This window comes from Hypanus sabinus, chromosome 30 (assembly GCF_030144855.1).
Source record: "Hypanus sabinus isolate sHypSab1 chromosome 30, sHypSab1.hap1, whole genome shotgun sequence".
Taxonomy (NCBI): domain Eukaryota; kingdom Metazoa; phylum Chordata; class Chondrichthyes; order Myliobatiformes; family Dasyatidae; genus Hypanus; species Hypanus sabinus.
In genome coordinates, this window is record NC_082735.1 from 26,833,058 (window position 1) to 26,851,748 (window position 18,691).

Sequence of the window (18,691 nt, forward strand, 5' to 3'; positions counted from 1 at the left end):
ACTGAAAGCTGCCAACTATTATTGCTAAATGCATACAGAACGCTAGCCAACACTAATGAAGGAGTGACAAAGGTGACTGCACTTTGGCCTGACAGCAATTGACAGTAGTGGCATGGCAACAAAGGACCTGAAAAGGCCTTTGGCTCAGAAAAAGCATTTATTCACCAACAATGGATGCCTGGCTCACATCTGCGTTTGTCCAGGAGCCAGACCATTTATAATCAGTCAAAACAGTGCCTTGTATCCTTAAACTACAGATGGAGGAGGATTTGCAGATTGTAATTGAATAGGGTGTGGAAGGTCCAAACTGCCTAATTTGCACTTTAAGTCTTGATGATGTACAACAGGCCACAGCTAGAGTACTGAATGTGGCAGAGAAGACTGGAGGAGGTGCATGTGAATCTTTGATGGTTTATTTTGAGACCCTTAATGGTGGTACAGGAAGATGTAGAAGAACAAGTGCTGTTCCTCCTGAGGTTGTAGGGCATAGCACTGGGGAGAAAGAATCAGGGAGAAGTGGGTACAGAGGGTTAAATAAATCAGGGAGGAGTCGTAGAGGGAATGGTTACAGTGGAAGGGGAAAACTGGCTAGTGGCAGGTTTGTGTTGCAGCTGGTGAAATATTCCTGCTCCACCCCCATTGATGCTGCTCAACCCACTGCATTCTTCCAGTGGTTTGTGTTTTTTTTGCTCTGAATTGTAGCATTTGCAGCCTCTTGTAATAATAATAAGTACTTTATTGATCACAAGTGGGAAATTATTTCATAATAGCAGCAATATTTAAAAACACAGTTAGTAATAATAGTAAATAATAAAATATAATAACATTAACTAATAATAAAGTACAGAATAATAATATACACAGTAATAACTTACCAATGTGCAATACTGCAAATAATAATGTACAAAATAATAAAACAGGGACTGTTGTACTATGATGTGTGTTCTCCTGTTGCACAGAGATGAACTGTTGTATATGCTTTTCAAAAGCAAACATGGGGAAATCTGTAGAAGCTGGAAATTCAAGTAACACACACAAAATGCTGGTGGAACACAGCAGGCCAGGCAGCATCTATAAGGAGAAGCACCATCGATGTTTCGGGCCGAGATCCTGGGTCTCAGCCAGAAATGTCAACAGTGCTTCTCCTTATAGATGCTGCCTGGCCTGCTGTGTTCCACCAGTATTTTGTGTGTGTTGTTGTATATGCTTATTGCATTTGGCAGGAAAGATGTCTGTAATGATCCTTGTGACAGCGGAGCAGAATGAGCCTTTTCAAAAGGGTCCACCACAGTTTATTCAGTAGGTCATCGTGAGGATGTGCATGATTGTCCATAATGGTTAACAATTTGTTTAGTGACCTCCACTCCACCACCAACTCAAGAGTCTGGGTTGTAGCCAAGGATGGATCCAGCCACTTTGATGAGTTTACTTAGTCTTTTTGCATCACCAGCACCAATGCTGCTCTCGAAGATCTGTTGAACTTCCTTTCTATGCACCATCACTGCAGTCGACACTCCAGGACAAACATGGATGTGGCAAGCTGTCCCTCCCAGGGGCTGTGTTGATTTTTTTTTCTGTTGAGAATAGGACATTTCTTCCACTTGTTAACTGTCACTCAAGGTGGATTGAAGTGTTCCTTTGAGTTGTACTCGTTAAGAATTGCATTAGAGACTCTGAAGTCAGCGTTTTTAGGTTACAGTAGCTTAGCAGTTAGAGTGACGCTACAGCTCAGGGCATCAGAAGTTCAGTGTTCAATCCCGGCATCCTCTGTATTCCTTCTCCAAAAGGCATTGGTTTTATCTGGAACATAGGAGCTCCAGTTTCCTCCCACAGTCTAAATACATACTGGGTAGGTTAACTGGTCATTGTAAATTGTCCTGTGATTAGGTTAGGGCAGTGTTTCCCAACCTTTTTTAAGCCAACGCCCCTAAAGCACTTTCATACTTGCCAACACCCCTTAAAGAACCTCATACTCGTCAACGTCCCTCTTAGGCAGAATATACTTTCTGATGCCCCCATAGTATAAAAACATGTCTACCATATGCTAGCATGAGAAAAATGAGTCTGTTTTAAATTTTTATTTGTCTTTAAACCTAGCTTACACAGTACCTGTGCACTATACAGCAGCTTTGATATAAATGTGATCCCTGAGCTTGATGGTTTTTTAGCAAGAGCTGAAATATCTGGATCAAGTTGTGACAGCAAAAGCCTTAAGTCCCCATGTGTAACAATGCCCAAGTGGTTTCTGTTTTTTTTTCGCGAGTATGTGGTTCTCTACACTGAAGCCTCTTTCAACAAAGGAGGAGGATGGAAGAGCAGTTTGGTTCATCTCCAAGACCAGGAAACTTTGCATGACAGTGTAGCCACATAACACAAAAGCTGACATTTTTGAAAAGCATTTTTGTTTCATCATCACTCTGAATTTTGATCATGTCTTCTTGCAAGCTCTCTTTCTATTCTTCCACCTAGCAAAGAAATGGGTTAATTACTCAGTCCAGATTGTTCAAATCCTTGAATCGATTCTGAAAATCCTTCAGTGACTGCAGGTGTAAGCAGTACTCTTGCAAAAATTCAACCACAATGTCATAAAGATCAAAGAAACGTTTTAAGCAGCAGCCTTCTGACAGCCAATGCACTTCAATGTGAAGAAGCACACACTCAAACTCTTCAACATTATCTTGGCATAACTGGTGAAATATTCTGCCATTTAATAGATGAGCTCTATTTTGTTGATAGTAAATATTACAAGAAGCTTAAAAAAAGTCACTGGCCGAGGTTTTTGGCTGCAAGATATTTATGATGAATTACAGACTTAGAATCTTTTTTCAAAAATGCCTCTAAAGAAGCAAGGCGACCTGTCATATATGGTGCCCCACCTGTTGCACAAGAAATCACGTTCCTAATTGGAATACTCCTATCCTCAATATACATTTTGAGCATGTCGTAGGTTGATTCTCCAATGATATTTGTTAACTTTCTACAAAAAAGAATCACTTCATAAACTTTTCAATCTTTTGATAAACCATACAAACGCCATTAGGTCAGTTTTAGCTTCTTGGCAAATGACTGAAGTGAGCAACGCTTTTCAAATGCTTCTTTCGTCTCCTGGAACTGAGTAGTATCATAAATGGCCATTTCAGAGAGTGCCCCTTCAATCTTGATGGTTTCATGGCTTCATTAAATGGTACAGTATTACAATTAAGACACATAGGGCATTGCTGATCTGATGGGAATGGAATAATACCATACTCCAGGTATGTAACATTGTACTGTCGTACTTTCTGTAGTTTCTGTTTCTTAGCAAGATTAGAATTCAAGGCTTCACCACCTTCAAACTCAAAGATCAAGCAGTACACATTTTTCCATTATTAATGGGGCTGAATTAAAGTTAAAAATTAATACAAACTGGGAATGCCTATTGGATGTTGACAACGGCAGTGAGTTGGTATGGACAGAACGATGGTAGCACCGCGCAAAGGAAGAGCAAGACTAAGATGAAGATGATCACAACAATGAAAATTACATTGACAAGAATAGATTGGAATCTAAATGTTAGTCGGGTGTTCAGCAAGCTATGCAAGCTGTCAAAATTATAGTGCATAGTTAAGAGTGCAGTTCACCTTCCCGCCCCGCCAAGTATCTTGAACACCCCCTCCCAAAAACTTCTACTCCCCCTAATGCCCCCTTAGGACACGCAACCACCCATTTGGGAATCACTGGGTTAGGATTAAATCGGATTATCAGGGTTTGCTGAGCGGCACACCTCCAAGGGCCAGAACAGCCTATTCTGCCCTGCATCTACAAATAGACAGATCTGTCAGATAGACAAAGGTGCAGAATGAACACCGATTTGAATAGCTAGATGGGGTTTCAACAAAACAACCATTATTAGACAGCAAATAGATCAGAAGGTGCAGGAACCCAAACTAAAGAGGTAATCCATCAGAATTGGTGGTATTGTTACGAATGTGCCACAACTCTGAGGGGCCGAAGGGTACAAAGTCGCCCCCTCCTTTTTGAGAATCGCAAGATCGCTATTAATTCGGGTCTGGGACCCAGGAAATGAGAGAGAATCCACAAGGTTTGGAATGTGTCCTGGCCTCAGCGAAACAAAACCATTGATAACGGCTATTGTCTCTTGGAGACGGAATTGTGTATTGAGTACTGTACTATTCATTGAAGCCCCTCAGGGGACGACCAGAGTGGGCTGGTTGAGGGATTGCATCATCCCAACCTGATTGACATCTGAGACCCCGTGAGTAAAGATAAAAGAGGGTCTGGGGAACAACCCCTTTAGACGCACCAGGAGAAACGCTGGAAATCCAGTGACAGCATTTTATAGCGAACGCCGGTGAGGGCTTGTGTGCGTCCTCCCTTGCCAGGGTAGCGGGCTCATCATGGAAGAACGGCGTAGCTAAAGAAGAGGCCACAAGTGAACAGCCACACCAACGAGACTCCGACGGATCGAAATCATAAAAGGAAAGCCGGCAAGTTTCTCAAAATCTCACTCGCTCTCCAACCATTGCAAACCCAGCGGTCCCCCAAAGGCTGCAGCCTACATGAACTGAGTGACTTTTATATTTCCATCGGACAATACATTATCCCCTAGACAACGATAGAGCTTATTTCTTATTGATTATTATTATACCTGCACTTTTAGATTTAGTATTGATGACATATATTATCTGTATGTTTGCATTGATATTATTTTTGTGTATTTTTACTAATAAATACTGTTAAAAATCATATCATCAGGCTTCAACGGACCTCTCCATCTTTGCTGGTAAGTGACCCAGTTACGGGGTTCGTAACAGTATGAAGCATCATCACTTTAGATATGACAAACACACCTATTTAATCATGGAGATCTCAGAGGACAAGACCAGGAGATTAATTGAATTTATAAAGATGTACATATACTAAATACTTAACATACTGTATCATTTCAAATGTGAAAATAGACAGCTGGTATAGATTTATTTGTTTTCTTACATTTTGTGCTTAGTAGTTCAGCTTATACTTTGCTTCACCCTTTAGAACTGAATGAAGTGTACTACATGCTGTGACCTTGATAAACTTTGTACCATTTTAGCTGGGTCTTCATCAAACTAGCACAAAGAACCCCACCAATATAGCAGACTCATATTTGCTTTAGTTTCATTATCTGTTCTCTGTTTTTACATATCTCTTCAAGACCCTTCTGTTAGGTGCAGACTTGAGAGAGTCCACAGACATACAAAGTAATTGTAATTACACTTGGCGCTAGATGTGGCTAAGTGTAATTACAGCTTGGTTCTAGGGGTAGAGTTACTTCTCCACCAAAGGAGGTGTAAGGCGCACCGTCCCTCTCCTAACCTGCAGGTCACCCTTTAGAACAGTGTAGTACCTGCTCAGTACTATCCACCCTCCCAATCAGGGTCACATGAAGCCATGGAAGCAAGTGGTGGATGGTCATATAAGCAGTTGGTCCATATCACAAATCCTGGCTCCGCAACCACTGTCACCAGGCAAATCTCTGAAAAGTATTGATAATGGCCGGAGGTCACCTGCCCTGTAAAGACACTGCCCAGAAGGCAGCAATGGCAAATCACTTCTGTAGAAAAATCTGCCAAGAACATCTTTCGACAAGGTACGTAATGATGATGATGATCTAGATTTGGCCTACGTACAAGCAAGCTGGTATATCTCACCTTATCTCCCTTGACCACTTATCAGAGACCAAATTGTTCTGGAGGATTATGATAATGAATCCCCACATGATCAAGCTCAATGACGCAATTAACACTTCCCACATGCAAAAATACCATATGCTATACATAATGTATATCTTTCAAGATGCATATTAAGCAATTTTATGAAATCTGCATTTAATTAAAGCAACAACTCAAAACAGCAAATGTTTCAGATTTTTGTGTCAACCAGATCTTTCAAATGAAACAATTTTTTTTAAAACACCCTGCAAAATACTTTTAAGCTCTACTATCGTTCTTTTTGTGAGAACCTATTTGATGTTACCTTTTTGGATTTGACATGAGGCACATCTTCAGGACGTCTTTTAGCTTTCTTCTTTTCTTCAACTTTCTGTTCTCTGTAGGATGAGCTTGAGCCTTTAGAACCTAATTTTGAAGTAGATTTATCTGATCCTCTAGATTTTAACTGTTGAGTCTCTTTAACCTTCCCAGAAGCAGGCTTGCTTATCTTTTTCTTTCTCTTTTGTGGTTGGTCATAGCTAAGGTAAGATTCAAATGACATTGTTGGTTCTTCGAATTCATCGGCAACTGCAGCATTAGTAGAGTCCTTCTGGAAAGAAGCAGACTGATTTTTTTCTGCAGACTTTGATTTTTTTGATTCCACCTCTTCTTTTGGTTTACTCGATGTGGGTTTTTCTTTGGGCTTGTCCGATGTACTTCTCTGCTCATCATGATCAAACTTTTGCTTATCTGAGCCTTTATGTTTATATTTTCTGTCATCGAAATTTTCCTCAGTTTGTAATCGAGGTTTCTTATGACTGGAACTTACAGAAGTATAATCCCCTTGGTCCCTGTGATTATATTGTTCCTTTGAGCAAGATTTGTCTGTTTTATCTTGCACTTGGAGAGAGGATAATTTATACTTTTCTTCACCTTTTAGAACTGAATGCTGCTTTTCCTTGTGTGAAGATTTGTGTTCCTTGTCACGACCCGTGCCCACTTCTGCTCGCGAGCTGTGATGGTCCTGGTGAATTTTATGGAAGGTTTTAAAAGGCTGCATAGTTTGCTCAGCATCTTCATCAGATGAATCAATTTTATCACCATAATCCTCCACAGGAGGAGATTTAGTCCATCTCTCCACATGCTCTTTAGAATGGGATTTTGACTGATAGCCATGACTACCGTATGTGTAAGATTTCTCAGTCTCGAGTGAATGCCTCCCTTTCACAGGAACATGTTCATAGTTTGATTCATAGGTCTCTCCATGGGGGGTCTGGAATGTCTGTCTATAATCTTCTGGAGAAGGCTCCCTGGGCTTTTTTTTTGAGACCCCTTTATTGTAACTAAATTCCCTCTCCTCTAGTGTATTGGTGGACCTAAACAAAACAAATGTACAATAAATGAAGGGTCAAAAATTCAATTAACATTGTTATAGTACTTACTACAAACAATACATTTTACTCTTGTACTTAAGTCCTCCCAGTGGCACTGCAGGCACAAGCATTGCCCAGTGTACAACAGAGCAGCAGAAGGGGCAAAATCTGATCTCCATATTGGGGAGGGGCAAAAAAATGAGACACAGCATTCAGTGATATCCAACTGGAAAGAAAATCCACTTATGGATCTTTTTCAGTGTTATTAGAATCATCTTCAAGATTGTGTAAGACAGACAAAACTCACTGTTCAGTCTAATATATGAGGAATGTGCTTTTCACAAAGGCAAAATGTAAACTAGGACAAGTACAGATGGTAGTAAAATTACATACTTCAATGACTGAAAGCAAGGATTAAAAAAAACTAAAGAATAATATTAAGCATTAATCTTTAGATTGAAGTGGTGCAGTGAACGCAAACAAAATTTTGTCCAAGTTATGTAGTTTAACTAATACCGGTAAATGGGTTACAGTGATTATACCCATGTAGAAAAACACATTGTTTTAATAGATCTCGAATAATGAGTCAATGGTTCAGGTCAGAACATGCCAAGTATGAAAACAGTTGCCTTTCTCCATGTTAATTTGTGAAAGGAAGAGGTTTTCAAGCTGGTATATTTGTGATGAGTAATATTCACAACTGTATGTATGCTAACCACAAAGTAATCCTAATTTCACTAAACATTTCTTTTAGAATTGGCTTATTATGTAACATTAAATTATGCACATATATGAACTGCCAATAATTAAGATGAGATGGGTATTGAAACAGTACCGTTCTACTTCTTGGGGTACAAGTTTCTTCCACTTTGAGACTAGGTTCTTAGCACTTTCTCCAATCACATCATGCTTCCTGAATCCATTGACTGTTTTCCCTATCCCTGTATCCTGTTAATAAAGAAACAAAGATGAAGCTAAATTTCTTCAGCTTATCCATTAAGCACAAAATCAAAATCCACAATAATACTCTAAAACAGACAATAAACATCATTCCAGCACTTTGTTTTTAACTATGCAATATGATTGTGGTGCATTTGATAATGATTATTCATCATATTGTCATACAGCATTGAAGATAGAAACTTAAGAATCATCACTCCTGTGGATACAAGGAAAGCCTTCATTTAGTGAAACCTGTAAATTCTGTCCACTTAAAAATGAAAACTAGGTCTAGATCATGGCTCAAAGCAAGTGAACAACTGACAGAATACAATAATGTTCCACACTTACCAGCAAGGAACAATGGAGATCTTAATGGAACAACATTGTGAAAAAACACTGCAGTAGTGATTCCAATAACCATGAATACTTGCACTAGACCTTCCAAGCAAATATGATAGTCATCAACCAGAAGTGAACCAAAGGATGTGACCATACTTAAACCAATGGAAATCACATCAAGCCCCAGTTGCCGCAGCAGCAAAAAAGTCAAATGATGAAATACATTCTCAAAGAATATCTTGTGCAGTGTTTTCCAGGGCATATGGACAACATACACCCCAGTCATGCCAGTCAGAGAGTCTAAAATCTAGGTGTCTATATACAAGTTGCAGCTAAGCCCAAATAGCATTTTATTAAATGGACTTTCTTGAAACTTTGCTATAATTATCTGTTCTTATTTAAATAATATTATTTGGATGCTGTGGAAACGTTATCTTGGAATCTCCAACCCAATAAGTCACACTACTGAGTTATCTGTTGCCCTGTGGAGTGAGGAAATCAAACAGTAGGACTTTGCATTTATTTAGCTTCAGAAGGTTAATAAATTTTATTTCCCAGCATGAGAAAGTAGCCAAGTTTTTTCACATGATATAATCAGCCAAAAGAAGTTAAAAATTTGTGTAATCAACACAAGATGAGAAAATGTAATCACATACGAGGGGTGATTGATCGTGGAGCGGTCGTGGAGCATACGGATCTTGGACCTCCAGAAAGTGTCCACAGCAGGGGTGATTGATAAGTTTGCGGCCTAAGGTAGAAGGAGATGAGATATACAGCTCTCGTTACATGCACATGCAGGTCAACTCTGAGTGATTATGCAGAAAGTTTGAAGTTAATAACTCATTTCCTTCTACCTTGGGCTACGAACTTATCAATCACCCCTGCTATGGACACTTTCTGGAGGTCCAAGATCCGTATGCTCCACGACCGCTGGACTAAGTGTGTAAATGTAGGAGGGGGCTACGTTGAAAAATAAATGTGCTAAGTTTTCTAAAATTGATTCCTTCTACCTTAGGCCACGAACTTATCAATCACTCCTCGTATTTCATGCTCCAGTCTTTGAACAATAATTATTTTCTGTTAAATTTATATTCATACATCAAGAACTCAGGTAAACTTGCTTGGATCAATCAGTGTGTTTACACAGTGTGGTAGGTGTCCAACGGTGACGCGAAACCTGTGTGGGAAAGTTTTTAAAGTGGAAAAGCTTTTGCACTGGGGCAATTCCACTCACTCGACCTCAGAGGTCCAGGTCCAGTGGTATGAACAAGCACCACAAACTGGGGTCTTCCTTGGTTGCAGTGGATGGCCATGACTTCTGTGCCTTGTCATGGCCCTCCCTCTCCACGAAGCATTGCAGAACCACCTTCCCAGCCTTTGGATCTCACTGTTGATCTCATCCGCTCAGTCTGCTGGAGCTATCTTCACATGCTAGGACAGGCATATCCCTATCTCACCAGGGTACGATGCCCAGCAGCTAGCTTCACCTGGTTTAGCCTGCCTGTCGAAGCGATGCACCAGGGTGTGGCTGCTGTCGCATGCAAACTGTTTATATATATATATATATATATTTTTTTTTGTAATAAATCTTTAAAATAGTAGTTGGACATATGCTATTTAATTGGGGAGTTTAACATCGATTTATATATTTATTAGAAAGACTGAAGAACTTAAATAAGCCAACCTGCAGAAACCTTTTTGGCAGAACACCTCAAATAAATAGACAAATGTTTAGCAGATGACTGGAATGATCTGAAGAAATATTCCTATTGGAAACAACCCAAGTAGACTGCCAAAAGTTCCTCTGGCCTGCCAAGTTTATGGAACATTGCAGTACTGCCATCCTAGCCATTGGACCTTACTGTAAATCTCATCTGCCCAGTCCGCCAGAGCTGACTTGGCATTCTATCTCACCAGGGTATGAGGCCACCAGCTACCCTCACCTGGTTCAACCCGCCTCTTGAAGCGGTGTATTGGGGTGTGGCCAGTGGGGACCAAAGGTGAGCGAGCTACATCAAAATGTACTCTACAAGCCCCTTCAGCAGAGACACCCCATCCACAGTAGCTATACAGATCAGGGAAGTCCTTTCTTAATCAGATTTTCCACTTTCTACTCACTTCAGGCAGAAACGAGGTCACAAAAAGTACTGTTGACACAGGAAATTATGTAAGAGTAAATTATGATTCATGCTCTCTGTCCTGTAATTTATGATGAAAATTGAAATATGCAAGGGAATTGGCCTGAGAGTTGTACTCTTCCATAAGAGAATACCCAGTCAGAGAAAGAGCCTACACACGATTAACCACAATAAAAGCTAATGCAGCCAAAGCAACTAATATAAAGGTTTCTGTATTCCAGTAAGTCATCAATATCAATCGCAAACCAGAAGAGAAGAAACGGTTATATTTGGCAAAAAAAAATCAGCAACATGACACATGAACCCCTTATGATTTATAATTCTGAAGTTACATTAGTCTTAACATTTTTAATAATGGATAGTGTTGAAACAGAGCATGAATTCACATTATCCATTCTGAATGTATTATTACAGATTATCACAACAGGATTTTGTATTGTAGGCTATTGCTACAAAGAAAACTCACTCTGAAGATCTTTCAATGCTACTTTGAATCTTGCTGTAGGCAATTGGATTTTCACTTAAAAAGAGATCTTTGTTGATTTCCACAAGAGCAACCAGTCATGTATGACATAGACAGACTCTCTCAGTCTCAGTACACTGAATTAGTTATATTCATTTACTGTCCATTTTAAATAAGATTTTGTTATATCAATAAATGGCACTCACCATTACAGAGCAAACAGAACAGCAGAGCTCAGCATCTGTGTACACACTTTCATATGTAGATATGATGACGTAGAGGTACTTTGCTTGTTCATGAGCTGCATTTTACAAAAGCTTATTGATTGCTTCAATGCATCAGCATGACATTGAATACTTCAATAACCCACATAGTGGAAAAACACCCTTCAGGTCACCGTACCCTGCCAATCTAATCCCATTTCTGGCACTTAGCCCACAGACTTCTCATACTTTGATAATACAACAGCTCACATGCATACTTACGTTTGTGAAAATCTTTGAATCCAACAGTCCCTCAGGCCTTCCAAATAGCTATCACTTTCTAGGTATAAAAGTTTTTCATCAGATCCCCTTTAAGTCCTCTAAACTCTGGCCCTAGTTTTATACTAGGAAAAATTTGTCAATCGACCTAGCTTTGTTCTTTGAAACTCTGTAAGCCACATCAGGTTGCCTTTCTGCCCTCTCCACTCCAAGGTAAACATACCTCGCCACTCCAGGATCTACTCAAAATGAAACATCCCATTACTGAAGGAAACTCTTCCTCTCCAGAGGAAGCATGTCTCTTCTATAGTGTCATAGCTAGAACCACATATTGTATTCTAGATGAAGTCTAATCAATGTTCCATTAAATTGAACTATAATTTTCATGCTCTTGTATTCTACATTCTGGCTGATGAAAACAAGAATCCAAATGCCTTCAGCATTTCCAGTTCAGAAACTCTGAATTTGTATACCAAGGTCCATCATCAAACCTCCCTTAGGCTCTATCATCTATTACATCCAAGCCCATTTGACCTTTGAAACACATCAGCTCACACTTATTCAAGATTAAATTCCATCTGCAATTACTCTGCCCATTTTGCCAATTCATCAATATCAACCTACAGACTAAGATAACCTTCCTCACAGTAGCACCAATTTAAGTCAGCTGCAAACTTAAATCATATAAATATTTACATCCTGATCATTAAAGTTTATAACAAACAAGAAAGGGTCCCAAGACTGATTCCCATGACACACCAAATGGACATAGGCTTCCAATCACAAAAACAACCCTCCACTGTCATCACTGTCCTCCTATCGCCAAGCCAATGTGGGATCTGAATTGCACAGCCAGACTTGGATCCCATAGACCTTAACCTTTTCAGCTCCTCATTAAATAATACTCAGGTCAAGGCCTTCAGATCAGAGTCAGCTTTTTAAGTCAGAGAGCTTTCATCAGAACTTAAAAAAGACAAAAGCAGCTGGTAATGCTGTATATAAGATCATTTGGAAGCATTTAGAGGCTGAAAACACAGATGGAGGAACTCTGACAAAAGAATGTGGGAGATGTGAAATGCAGAGCAGAAGACAAGACCAGCATGTCAGGCTGGGCATATGCTCCACTGCCAGTGAGGGGAAAAATCATCTATAGATAGAAGATGAACACAGATCAAGAAATCAAGCTGCCTGAAGCAAAGTCCATAATGTGTCCAGATGGAAACAGATCTTCCAATTTGTATTTGGTTTCTCTAATGTAGAGAAGGTCACATTAGAATACGGTACACGAGATTGTAAGAAATCTTAGTGAATCATTGGTTCACCCCTGGAAACACCATTTTGGATGTAAGGGAAGAGGTGAAAGGGCAAATGTTACATTACCTGCAGTTGCAATGGCAGCTTTTCTAACTTCTTTTGTCTCCTTTTCAGTTCTGACAAAGGGACTCTGACCTGAAACATTGACTCTTTTTCTCTTCCCTTGGATGTGACCTGACCTGCTGAGTATTTCCAACTTTTACTGTTCTTGTTTCAGATATCCTCCCTCGTTATTCCAGTAATATAATCCTTAATTAATACTGCATTGTAACCTCCTCTGTTATGTTCACTCTTTTGTTGCAGGGAGAATGTAAATTTGAGTTGCCAGTCCTGCCCCCTTTTCTACCTCACTTTTGCCTGTTGTGCTTTCAGAAAACCAGGAAAAAAATTCTGGTGCATTTCGGACAGTTTTAATTTTAAAATACATGAACTTTAAACTCATAATTACTGCCAACCAACCTTTCTGGTTCTAAAAACTTAACTATAGACATATAGTGCTTTTTTCACCCAGAAGCTAGAAGGACAGATGTCTTTTCTTTAAAATGGGCACAATCTAACTTCGTATAGTTTTTATGATGAAATCAAACTTTGGAAAGTTCAGATGCCAGTGCATCTGACTATCTGTTCTTTCATCATGCCTTAAATCTGCCTTTGTTTCTTAATTTTGTAAATCTACAAAAGGCTGTGTTAGGGTGACCTAGGAGGAGGACATCAGGATTTGTTGTCTAAAATCTATTCGTAGTCCGAAGCCAGCTACTCCTCACAGGATGGATACCTGCAGGGTGTGAAGTCAGCTCATGTGTGTCTGGCACTCTGAAGAAAGCGTGGTTGGGCAAAGATCAAAAGTGTCCATCCTATGTGGTGGATTGGATCCAGGAATATGCAACCTAATATCTTCCTCAATTTTCTCTTAATCGCGTACAATTCCCAAACTTTATTTTGATTTCTGTACAATCCAATTTAAGCTTCCATCGTTAGACATTGCAAAGGGCCAAGATTTTTCAATCTGATAATACAAAAACTGTAAAGCTGTTTTTATCTCCTGTTCATGCATGCTAGAGATACCATGTAGAAGATGCCAAAATAGATTAGACACCAGATTGAAATGAGTATCTAGTTGTATTCTAACATCTGGGCACCGTTGGGAGTTTTGTATTGCTGGACCAGCAAAATTGGAAGTTACTCCTATGTAAACACAATCACCTTTCACGTTTAAAAAAAAACAAGTTATGCTGGAGCATTATAAATGTTCCAATGAGTTTAAAGAGTCAGAAATATACTAACACTGAATCCTGGCTCCAGTCACACACCTACCAGCGTTACTGATCCCTGGTGCTTTAGACACCAACTCCTGCTCCAAATACACACCCTACACATACACATTCTGGATCCCAGCCCTTATCTGGGAGTAATGAGTAAGACAGATGCCAGACCATCAGGATTTTCAATAATTTTATGTTAGATTATTAGAGTTCTCGCACTCCCACAAAGACTACCTGGTTTGTCATCAGTGATGGGAACAAGACTATGGCATTATTTTGCTGCTGAGTAAATTCCAAACTATTACCTTTAATCTACCATTTATTCCACAAATAATGGAAATAAAATCTTACATTTCAAACCCTGAACTTCTGAGAGCACCTCCCAAACCTCCGTTTTCAAGGTAGTCAAGGGCAGCATGCATGTACAAATACAAACAGCTGTTGGTTCCTAATGTCACAGACAATTTACAATTCAGAATCAGAGCTGTGCTGCACGAGATCACCAGAAACAATTGGCGTATTGCTGCCTCTTCATCAGCACAGAATCAAATTCATGGAACTGCTAGTCAGCAAGCCTGTAGGAATATCAGCATTCTATATATAGCAAAAAAATTCTAGATGGCAATTCACTCCCAACTTTCTAAAGGCAATCAAGGTTGGGTAATAAATTGTCAGTGACATCCAGATCCCATAAGTAAATAAACCAGACTTTAAAATAGAGAAGTAAATCATTGCATCCACAACAACTGCATTCTACTCGATAAAAAATATTGAAAAGCCAGAAGATCACAACTTACTGCAAGAATATCCACAGTGACAGGAAGTTCATTCAACCGCTTTAAGGTCTTCAGGAGCTATGGAAAGAATAAGAAAATTTGTTTCAATATTTACTTTCAAAATCTATTAGAATAAAGATCCTTATCAGCAGCATTCACACCCTATGTAGGGTTGAGTACCCCTTATCCAAAATGCTTGGGGCTGGAAGGATTTTGGATTTTGACTTTTTCAGATATTGAAATATATAACAAAACTGCTTGGGATTGTCATTTCTGACTCTGAATTTATGCGCCACTGGTAAGCAGTCTTTGTCTTGTACTTGTGTATCAACGTAAGTACTTAACAGTAAAAATTATTACAAATAATTAATACAATGAAAATATACTGTGTACAGAGTAACAAAAACAGCACAGCACCATCAGAAGAATACCTGAATCAGCTGTTGAACAACAACAAACAGCAGCAATCTCCACCTACGATGCCATGTTTTGATTAAAAGGTTATAGTGCATTGTACTTGTATTTTACTTTTTTTAAAAAAAAGGTTTATGTAAGGCATAAAAACAACAGCATCGTAGATTTGTTCTGGTGTTAAATTTTCATGATCAGCAGTTGCTTTAAAAATTTAATGCCATGCCTTTTCTTAAATTTCTGAAACCAGCCTGCTGAATATTAACAATTATCCTCAATTTTCAGTTCTTCATGATATATACTTTTACCTGTTTCATGATCCACGTACTGTTAAGCAGCATATGCTCACACTGACACTGATGATATACAATCAAGATCTTCACTTTTTGCCTTGTGCAAAAATTTTACAAGAGGTAGAGGATACGGCCTAGTGGATCACTGGTAAAGCCAATGAGCACATCTACACAAAGCACTGTCACAGGAAAGCAGCATCCATCATCAGGGGCCCCCACTTCCCAGGTCATGCTTCCTTCTCGCTGCTGCCATCAGGAAGGTGGTACAGGAGCCTCAGGACTCACACCATCAGGTTCAGGAACAGTTATTATCCCTCAACCATCAGACTCATAACTTCGCTCAACTTCATTTGCCCCATCGCTGAACTCTTCCCACAACCTACAGTCTCACTTTCAAGGTTTCTTCAACACATGTTATTATTTATTACTTATTTATTATTTTTGTCATTCATTTTGCATTTGCACATTTGCCTTTGACACACTGGTTCTTCACCCTGTTGGTGCAGTCTTCCATTGATTCTATTATGGTTACTGTTTTTTATTGCATATGCCCACAAGAAAACATATCATAGGGTTGTATATGTACTTATATGTACTTAGACAATAAATTTACTTCGAACTCTTTCTATTTTTCATTAACTTCTGTTTATTACATTTGTGATAAACACAAGTTAATCACTTCCCAGAACTGTCTGTGGTGTGCAGAGACCTGGGAACCTTCTCAGCGTCTGGTGGGATTTTCCATTTATGACATCATGTCAGTAATCAAAAAAAAATTGGATCTTGCAGGTTTCGTATTTTGGAATTTCAAGTAAGAGGTACTCAACCTCCACCGACATTTGATTACATCACAAAATGAACAAGTACACTACAGAAGAAAAATACCTTCTAGCTCCACGATATTCGTGCATGAAAACAAGTCAGTTGGGAACAGGTAAAACAAGATTGCTTATAGGAAGTATTAAATTTGGCACCTGTGACCTCTACTCAAGTCACCAGCAATGAAAGCAACTTCCCTCTATCCACTCTGTCCAGATCCTTCAACATTTTAATATACTATCAGATCGCTAAAGAATCTTAGCATCTCTCATCTGCCTTTGCCATTGCAGTCTCTCATCCCAAGAACCAGTCTTATAAATCTTCTCTGCAACCTTCCCAATGCCTCCACATCTTTTCTATAATGACATAAACAGATATGAACACAGCATCCAGGAGAGACTGGACAAATATTTCCATGAAGATTTTGCATAACACTCCCTCCTACTTTCAAACTCAATACCATTGCTGATGGAGCCCGGAAATGTACATACAGTCGGCCCTCCTTATCCGCAAATTCCGCATCTGCGAATTCAACCAACCGCAAACCATCAACTCTTATCTGCAGCAAAAAATATTTTATCAAACTGTTTAAACAAGATTTACCTTTAACAAATCTCTGCTGGCTTGACTTAGTTAATTCAATTTCCTCTGGGTGACCATTAAACATGCTTCAGATCAATATATCAAAAAGCTTTCCACTACAAAGGTTAAACTGACTGGCTTGTGGCTTCTTGGAATGACATTCACCAATCTTTAGTCCTCAACACTGAAAGATTATGGTCAGTGCACCCTGCAATTTCCTCCTGCGTTTTCCTACAAATCCTGGGATATAATCCTACCAGTCCTGGTGACTTGCCTACTTTTAAATTCAGCCAGCTTTTCTAATGCTTCTGTTTGTTATTAGTTTTTAAATATAGCTCCTCCTTCAGTATTACTTTGGAGGCATCCTCTCCCATAGTGACTACAAATGCAACAGTACTCATTTAGTATCGTAACACTGTCCTTAGTATGTATGTGCAAGGCCATCTTTAATCTGTTTTTTAAAAAATTATTTATCTGCCTAAAGAACACTTTTGGATTCCTAATTATGCCTGCAGCCAATCTTTCTCTTCTCATTTTGATTTCTACTCCCTCCTTTGATTTCTTAATTTTGTAATTAGCCTGGTTCTTGTTGGTATTTACAATCTGATGTCCAAAATAATAGAAATCCCTCCCACCTACATCACCTTTTCAGCCATAACAATCATGTTTTATCTTCCTATTTCTTTGCTGAATATCACATTGTATTGATAATGCACATAATAAAAACATCCTTTCAAGCTTTTTAACTTATTACCTTATTCCCTAAGCACCACCTACAGGGTGTCATTCCTCTTTCATTGGTAACGATGAACCAGAATTTTCTCTGGCTATCCCTCCTCCTCTAAGACATTCTGTGATTAACATGATAGCCTTGACCCAGGCACCAGGAAGGCAATGCACCATCTTGTATCCAAGCCTGTGACCACAGATGCACCTGTCTGTGCCCATAACTATTGAATCCCCAACCACTATTGCTTTCTCGTTTCCTCCTTCCATTTTGTATAGCTGAGCCATCCTGCAATCAAGATTCTGGCTGTAATTTCCATCTGAACAGCATACAAAGGGAAAGTAATATGTTAAGAGAATTAGATTGCCCTGAGGATTCCTGCAGTATGTCTGATGTCTTCTGTCTGTTCATATCAATGAATACCATTCTCAGATCAGTGAGGTGTAGTATGGCCACTTCCTTAAACATGCTATTCACAAAGTTTGCAGCTTTCAGATGCACTAAGATGGGGGTTCAAGCTGCTGCATCAGATACTCTGCTAACAGTCATCAAGAATACAAAACATATCATATGATGCAGAATGTTTATTAGTTTTGCCCTCACTAATAACTTAAAATTATCAGTGCCAGAAAAGACTTAAAAGATCTTACAAAACTTCCATGACTTCCACCAATATGATTCTCCCATAGATCCTTTTGACCAAAAACCTGTTGTTTACCATCGTGTGTTCGAAACTTTGAGTACTGTTGGTGTTCTACAATAGATCTCAACCTTGCTGGGAAACCCCAGCGTTTTCCAAAAGTTTCACATGTCCTGTGCTGTGCCAGGTTGTGGTGAGCTCACTGATCTGAAACCAATGAGTTTGTATGCCTGGCACAGCACATGACATGCAAAACCCCTTGGAAAGTGCTGGGATTTCACAGCAAGGCTGAGATCTGTTGTTGCGTGAATGAAATCGCCGGAGAAAATTACTGGTAGATACAAAGCAACTTCTTTATTCCACAAAACAAGGTACAGTAGGCATCAAATGGAGACGCTTTCAGTCGAAAGGTCTGCGGGTCCACCATGGGGCTCCTTATT

The 18,691-nt window shown here is 39.3% G+C and overlaps 1 protein-coding gene across 1 annotated transcript in view; it reads right to left on the minus strand.

Moving 5' to 3' along the window:
* eloa (elongin A) overlaps positions 1-18,691 on the minus strand; it is an 80,192-nt gene that overhangs the window by 40,198 nt on the left and 21,303 nt on the right. Inside the window, exons 2-4 of the mRNA XM_059954464.1 lie at positions 14,801-14,857; positions 7,899-8,011; positions 6,016-7,066 (exon numbers count right to left, since the gene is read on the minus strand). Of these exons, the coding sequence (XP_059810447.1) occupies positions 6,016-7,066; positions 7,899-8,011; positions 14,801-14,857 (1,221 nt within the window). The remainder of the gene's footprint in view (positions 1-6,015; positions 7,067-7,898; positions 8,012-14,800; positions 14,858-18,691) is intronic.